Here is an 8,497-nt window from a genome sequence, read left to right on the forward strand (position 1 = left end):
CTCAGGGGTAGAGCAACAGCATAGAGACCTCATGCTGTGGCACAAGCCTACAAAGACTCCTGAAAGTGAGGATGGAACAGAATGACAGGAAAAAACCCTCTAGAACCCAAAGCCCCATTCTAAATACAAAGTAGCAGCAGCTTACTACAGTAGAAAATGAAGCCTGTGGTATCACTGATGGAACAAAAACCAAACTCAGCTCAACTACTGACTAGGGTGGCATGACCTTCACATTAATGGCCTGTTCATTTCTGGACATAAATATTATTTACCTTAGTCTCTTCTAATACACACAACAAGCATTTATCTTTTAAAAAAGAGAGACCCAAAAAAGCAAGCAAAAGAAACAAATAACCCATTGTCAAGAGATAAAGCAATCAACAGACACAGACTGAGAGATGACCCTGATACTGGGCATAAAAGAAAAAGACTTTCACATAATGATGATCAATATGCTAAAAGATCTATTGGAAAACAATACACAAGGACACATAAGGAATTTAAGCAAAGAGAGAAAGGAAATTAAAGTACTAGAAATAAAAATATGATGTCAAATTGATGATCACAGATATCAACTCCTTTGACAGGGTCATCAGCAGACCACCAACTTATTTTATGATACCACCATTACCCTGATGCCAAAACCAAATGAAGATATCATAAGAAAAACAAAACTATACACCATCATATATATATATATATATGTTTATTCATTATTTTATAGTAGACATATTTACTTAGATAATATATATGAAATAATACATCATGACTTATGCATATAAATCTTAACTATAAAATTTCTAGAATACTACTGGGTAATAAAAAGAAAAGAACCATTCATAAATGAAACAACATGAATAAAAAGCATTATGATAAGTAAAAGAAGCAAGACACAAACTGCTACATAACAGTTTGATTCTATTTATAAGACAGTCTGAAAAAAAATCAAAACTTCAGGGACAGAAATCAGAGCAGGTTGCCAGGAGCTGGGAAAGAGAAAGGAATGAGTTATAAAGGTATAGAAGTGAAATGCTATATCTTGATTGCAGTGATGATTTCATGACAGTTAAGTTTGTCAAAACTCATCAAAATGTAAACCTAAAAGAGGTAAATTTTAATTTGCATAATTTACCCTTCAGTAGGCCTGACTTTTTTTAAAAAAAAGCAAAAATAATGGCTAAAAATAAAATGCCACTTTTATCAACTTCTTATGGAGTTCTATACGGAGTTGAGTTGAAAACAAGTTTCTGCTGCCCAAGGAAGCTGCTATTAAAAGAAAAGCAAAACTGACAAAGTCACAGTAAAAACATTCTTTCCTAGGAATACTTAGTTTGTAAACCCAGCATCAGCTAGAGGCCAATATGTACACAATGGAATTGATTCTACAGAGTGAATTTCTGAAACTACAGCAGCAAAGCGAGAGATAATGTTTATAACAAGGGGCTTTCTTAGCTTCCCGAAATCAGTGACTCTCCACATTTCCTTTTTTTTTTTTTAAGTTCAGTTAGCCAACATATAATACATCATTAGTTTTTGATGTAGTATTCAATGATTCATTAGTTGCGTATAACACCCAGTGCTCATCAGATCATGTGCCCTCCTTAATGCCCATCACCAGACTCTCCACATCTCTGACCAAAACATACAGTATATACTTTACATTCTGGCTTAATACACACATTTATTTATAGAAAGCTTCATGTATGATGTGCTCTCATATTTTTTCCTTATTCTACTCTGCCATACTCTGTTCCATTCCATTGCATTCGATCTCATTTTATTGCGATTTTTTAAATTTATTTAATTTCTTTAAAAGATTTTATTTATTTATTTGACAGACAGAGACACAGCGAGAGAGGGAATACAAGCAGGGGGAGTGGGAGAGGGAGAAGCAGGCTTCCTGTGGAGCAGGGAGCCCGATGTGGGGCTTGATTCCAGCACCCTGGGATGACCTGAGCCGAAGGCAGTTGCTTAACGACTGAGCTACCCAGGTGACCCTTTATTGCGATTTTTAAAGGTCTGACTGGAAAGTAAAGAATCTAGAATGGTCCTGGCAGACTGTAACCAGCAGTTTGAGAAACATCATTACACATTATAGGATACAGATGTTCCCAACCCTTCTTTCTGCACACCTCTCCCTTTGTATTGTGCTCATTATTTTTTTAAATTTTTTGTTCATTATTTTTATTTGAAATGAGGAGTATAGTCAAATATGTCAGTGTCAAGGATGTTACCCCATTTCTAATCATAAAAACTTGTTTAAATATTTCTAAGGTGTTGTCTTGGGAAAATAAGGCAAATGACAGATTATAATATTTGGATAAGAGGTGATAGAGATATCAGGTAAACAGCTAAATGATAATTCATCCATCTGCCTATTTGTCCACCCATCCTATAAATATTTACTGAGCATGTCTTATGTGCCAGTGTGAAGAGGTAGACACTTGGCAAGGATCTGGGTATAACAGTAGAAAAAACACACATGGGTTTTGTCTCCAAGGCAAGACTAGAGGGGAGACTGACATTACACAAATAAAATGCTATTTCTAAATGTTTGGAGCAGATTCCAGGCAACTGCTGGAAACAGGATTATCATACTGTTCTAAGTACATTTCCCGTTGAATATACTTGAAGATTTGAAAGAAAGAAATTCTCAAACATATGAGTATACAGCCAGGAAAAAACATAAGCACTGTCAAGCTCTAGGGCAACATATGAAATACAATGCATTTAGGCCATCAGGTACTGTACAAGTTATGAATTACAGAAGTCTTCTGTACTCCTTTCTTTTTTTTATTAAGTTCAATTAGCCAACATATAGTACATCATTAGTTTTTGATGTAGTGTTCAATGATTCATTAGTTGTGTATATACTCCTTTTCTACCTTGCACATGCTTCTCTGACTGCACATATCATTCTACACAGTATTATCTTATTTATAGGTCAGTCTCTCTAGAATATAAGCTCCACATGCATAGGCATCTTTGATTTTCTGCTTAGAGAGTGCGTGGCATTTAAGATGCATTCAACCAATGCTTATTGCACTGAACAGAAACCAATTTAAAATGAACAAGAGTTTGTACTTGGGATACTTAGATATACACACCTAAGAGATTTATAGCTAAGTTCTAAGGGGGCAAATCACTATTTTAAGCCAACCAATTTACCCCCCTCCCAAATAACCCACACAAATCCAGATAATACCAAAGGTGTTAGAAGTATAAAATTATCTTGAACTGTCATTGGTAACTTAAAAATAGCTACAACTAAAAGATTCAATTTTATAATACATAAAAACTCTTACTAACAATGAACTTTCATCTAACAAGAACAATAGATGATTAATACCTGAGGGAGCTGTTGTTAGGGTTTTTTAGGTCTTGATGAAGTTTTATCACCCATTCCTGATATTCTTGCTTCTGGATCGCAGTTGATTGTTTTAATTCATTTGACCATTTATTTTCTAAGTCCTCAAAAGAGAGAGTACACCAAGTGGTCAATTTTTTTTTTTTTACAAACATAAGTGAAAGAAAATGCAACTGTGTATCTAAAAATCATTGCACTTCACTTACTTGCTGGGATTCAAAATGCTGAGCAGCCAGTGAATTTACATCTTGATCTGTCAGTGATTTACCCAATTCCTGCATCACCTTTTCCATTTCGATGCCTTGTCTAAAACATAAATGAGCAGATGAGATAATATTCATGATATCTTTAAGGGGTATGGCCATTCCAGATTCATTAAACAATCTCTACGAAGTGAAAATAAAATCTTTTCTTTTATAGGAAGATGTCCAGGCAGAGCAAGTGTAATACCTAGAAATCACTCTGAAGCCCTGGAAATGGGTATGTGGGAATAATGATAATGTCATATAACGCGTCATTTGTACAGCCAGATCTTGATCTAAGCTTCACATAAGTGAAAGCAGTCAAAATCTAGGCAATCTTTCAATTTCCATGACTAATGCTTGAAACTAGACTCCTTTCTCATCTGCAGATTTCCTCAAAGAAGATACTCTGACTCCAGCTTTAATACATTTTCTACTTATACGCACAGGAGTTAAAGTGACTTCAAGCTCTGAAAGTTAGCTTATAGTATCCCCGAAGCTGTCAATTAGGTTCTAAGAATTAAACTGGTATTAAGTCACAAAGTTCTCCTTATAGAGGAATATAAGATACATTCTAAAGTATGTTTTAGCCTTACCTTCTTCATTTGTGCAGAAATTAAACATGGTTTTCCCACAGGAAAAACTAATCACTGGTATTAGAAGTTCAGATACCAGTTATTTATGGGAGAGATGGGCTATGACAAGAAGACCCGGGGGAGCCTTTTGCAGTGCTGGAAATATTCCATTTCTGAGGCTGAGTGATGATTACATGGGTGTGCTTACTTTATAAAAACTTACTGAATTGTACACCTACAGTTTGTTGTCTTTTCTGTATGTTTTAATAAGTTCTTAAAAATTTTCAAATTAAAAAATTATCTTCTAATATAAATGTATTTAAAAAGTTTGTTCTAAAATATATTTCAAACAAATGTGAAAAGAATGAAATAAAGACATAAAGGAAAAGGATTTTACTATCAGTCTAATTAATGTAAGAGCATTTATCCTTACTTATAACAACTGATTAAGACACTTATATGTATGTGATAAATAAAACTCATTTATATGTTATACATTTATTTATACATTTCTGTATTTACCTCCTAGTATTAAATATTCAGTACCATTTAGTCCTCAATTAATTCTAATGAAGGTGACCCCAATAACTTTTTATAACTATTGGGGGCCAGGTGCTTGCAAGTAAAATTTTTAATTAAAGCAGAAATAACTGCGACAATTATAAATACAAACTTTGATATAAATAGATTAATATTTTACATTATGCATGTTCCCTCTAGTGGATAAAAAGTATCATTGCCATTTTTAAGTTTTAAAGATTTAGTATCTTTAAATATCAATAAATGAGTATCTTCAAATTTTTGTATCTTAAATCTGGTGTGCTAACAGCAGCAAATTAACAGTGAGGAAAAAAAGACTAATAAATAATTCAACAAAAGAAATTGCACGAACATTTCATCCTAAATGTGTCAGAAATGCAAGAGCTAATGATACAGTTAATGATACAATATACATTTTCTCGGATTAAGATGAAAGGAAATTTTATTATATTTCTAGTTCTATCTAACTAGGTATTGGCTCAGTATGTCAGGTGTGATAATTCTAACAACCTGAACATTATCTTGAAGACACTTAGAAAAAACGATTATAACAGTCTGCTATAACAGAACAAAACAGAAAAAATTATTATACTGTGCTAAGAAACTGTCTTTTAAAGATGTAAAGTGGAATTAAAATGAAAAGAGAAATAAGAAAATGTGTCACTTCTGCTCATGCATTGGGTAAATGAATTGGGTGAACTTCCATAGCTATCAGTGAAGTCTAACTTGTCTTAAGTTATACTGTTAACCTTTACAACAATCACCTACCTCAAGAGGAACCTAGCTTATTTTTCCCTTTCAAGCTAACAGTTTGGGTATGTGGAGAATAAACTACAAATTGTTGTCAAAATAAATGTATTTAGGGACGCCGGGGTGGCTCAGTCGGTTAAGCGGCTGCCTTCGGTTCAGGTCATGATCCTGGGGTCCTGGGATCGAGCCCCACATCTGGCTCCCTGCTCAGCGGAGAGCCCGCTTCTCCTTCTCCCTCTGCCTGCCACTCCGCCTACTTATGCTCTCTATCTGTCGAATAAATAAATAAAATCTTAAGAAAAAAAAATAAATGTATTTAAATATTGTTTATGTTTACAAAGAAAAAAAAAAAGCAAAACCCCATCAAGAGATTTGACCAAAGGACATTTCAAAAAATAACATAAACCAGGGCACCTGCGTGGCTCAGTTGTTAAGCGTCTACCTTCGGCTCAGATCATGATCCCAGGGTCCTGGGATCGAGCCCCACATGGGGCTCCCTGCTCAGCGGGAAGCCGGCTTCTCCCACTCCCACTCCCCCTGCTTGTGTTCCTGCTCTTTGCTATCTCTCTCTCTGTCAAATAAATTAAAAAAATCTTACAAAAAAAAAAAAAAACCCCAAACTCCTACAAAAAAACTATTCCACAATAGAAAAAAAAAGTATGAAGTACCAGTAAATGCAGATAATTAATAAATTAATGCAGCTTCCCCAGAGGAAGAATACTTATATAAATCTAACCTATATTTTGTTCTTACTCTAAAAATATAGTCACAGTTTTACTGGCTACATAATAAAGGACTAAATAAAATTTTTGTCTCCCTCAGGGACACAGCTTCAACTCTTTACCTGGTGACAACGACTCATACTGCAGGTATCCCACCTAGAAAGGAATAAACTGCCTCAATGCAGCTGAACAGCAAAGCTAAACCCATACGGAGTGACAAATGTCAAAATATCAAGTTCTTTCTGACAGGGAATGTTCTAGTATTTTACTAGATAGGAAAACAAAAGGTTGAGAGGAGAACTGTTATGAAAATGTACCAACCTATGCAATATAGTAAAAATGCTGATCTGGTATGCAGAAGAGTATTTCTCAGGAAAAAATTACTAAATCAATTTGCTTATGATTTTTGCGTTTTAAATTTTCCTAACTATGACAACCCTCAAAATAACAGATTATTCTCATCTTGCTGGTCCCAACGTTTTCTAATGCAAAGCAAATGAGAGCCAGGAGCAAACCAGCTTTGGGACAGACTATCAAGTCAGTCACAAGAAATACATGTGATTTGGTCCTAATATACTTTTACAATTAAAGAAATTTCACATCAGCCACTCAAAACATTATCTTAATACCACATATACCTAAAGTCTTAAGTGAATGTTTTTAAGGTAATAAATGTTATTAGATTCTGCTGGATTAAAATGGATTATCTAGAAGAAGCATACCCTGATTATTATAACATTTTATAGAATTGCTAGGAAGCAATCTGGAAAGTCATGTTTTAAAATAAATAATGCTAGCAATTTTTTACTTACTCTGGAGGGAAAAAAATGAATCACAAAAGCATTGTTTTCAATACTGTATGCAATGAATTAAAATGTCTTGGAATAATACTAGTGCTATTTTTTCCCCTCATGTAAATAAACTTACAAAAGTGAACTGAAAGAGACCATGAACTTAGTAACGGCAGGGTTTTAAAGAGGTTCCAAATAGGGAGAGAGCTTGGTACAGTGGTTAAGAGCTTTTGAGTGGAGCTATGACTTCAAATTCTAGCTTGTCCTTAGACAAGTTATTTCACTTATTTTCCTCATCTGTAAAAGGGGGTAATAATTGCTGGGCTGTGGTAAGAATCAAATGAGATAAGCCATCTGTTATGGACTGCATGTTTGTGTCTCCTCAAATTCGTATGTTGAAACCCTAACCCCCAATGTGATGATTTTCGGAGGTGGGGCCTTCGGAGGTCATTGGGTTTAGAAGAAGTCATGAGGTTGGAGCCCTCATGATGGAATTAGTATCTAGAACTCTCTCTCCAGAAGAGACGCACCAGGACCACACACTGAGGAAAGGCCATGGGAGCGCACATTGAGAAGGCACTGTCTATAAGCCAGGAGACAGGTCTTCCAGATACCAAATCTGCTGGCACCTTGATCCTGAACTACTAAGCCTCCAGAACTGGTAGAAATAAATTTCTCTTGTTTAAGCCACCTAGTCTATGGTATTTTGTTATAGCCTGAACAGGCTAAGACATCATCTAAAGCATTTTGCACAGTGCCTAGATCTTAGAAATAATATATAAAGATTAGAAATAATATATAAAGTCACCATAATTTATTCAGGTAAATCACTTGAGAAGTTTTATAAGCCTGTGTGATGACTTCCTAGTTGAAATTACAGATTGAAACACACAAGAAAATTAATTTCCAATATTAGAGAACTTTTTTCTATTTTTCAATTTTACAATTAAATGTAAACCAATTATTCTGCAGTCATCGTATCTGACAATGTGACATTTAATTATGATAGTGCAAGAAATCTGAAATACCTCTCTCGTAATTTTTTCAGCTCCACATCTCTTTCGCCAATCAGTTCTGAGATACTAACAAAGTAATTATGTTCCAAATTTAGGAGAGTTTCAGAGGCTGGAGAATGGATTAGGTCATGGTACACATCTGCAAAATCTTCATCCCAGCTGGGCTCTTCAGGCCTTGCATGCTCTAACGTGGTCTACAAGATGACACACAGACATTCTTAAATCATGACACGGCATTTTCATTTACTATACTATTAGACGAGTACATATATTATGAATTTTTTTTGTACATCAGACAAGGATAGAGACCTTCTATTTATATATGTGTATATATAGGTTATATAGGATTATTTGAGTATACAAAAAGATGGAAAGGTATAAACTAAGATGTAATATGAATTACCTGGAGGTAGGAATGAGGAGGGTGTACTAATATGGAGGAAGGGATAGGAAGTGTTCATAATTGAAAAAAAAATTAAGGGTGCTATGATCTC

The 8,497-nt window shown here is 34.7% G+C and overlaps 1 protein-coding gene across 2 annotated transcripts in view; it reads right to left on the minus strand.

Moving 5' to 3' along the window:
- The window catches only part of FERRY3 (FERRY endosomal RAB5 effector complex subunit 3), a 33,396-nt gene extending 24,899 nt beyond the window's left edge, over positions 1-8,497 (minus strand). Inside the window, exons 1-3 of one of the 2 annotated variants that reach the window (XM_081821076.1) lie at positions 8,016-8,497; positions 3,574-3,673; positions 3,350-3,471 (exon numbers count right to left, since the gene is read on the minus strand). In XM_081821076.1, coding sequence (XP_081677202.1) covers positions 3,350-3,471; positions 3,574-3,660 — 209 coding nt within the window. In that variant the 5' untranslated portion in view covers positions 3,661-3,673; positions 8,016-8,497. The remainder of the gene's footprint in view (positions 1-3,349; positions 3,472-3,573; positions 3,674-8,015) is intronic. The other variant, XM_081821074.1, reaches the window with a different exon arrangement.

This window comes from Leptonychotes weddellii, chromosome 5 (assembly GCF_054177405.1).
Source record: "Leptonychotes weddellii isolate Sample4059 chromosome 5, ASM5417740v2, whole genome shotgun sequence".
Taxonomy (NCBI): Eukaryota; Metazoa; Chordata; class Mammalia; order Carnivora; family Phocidae; genus Leptonychotes; species Leptonychotes weddellii.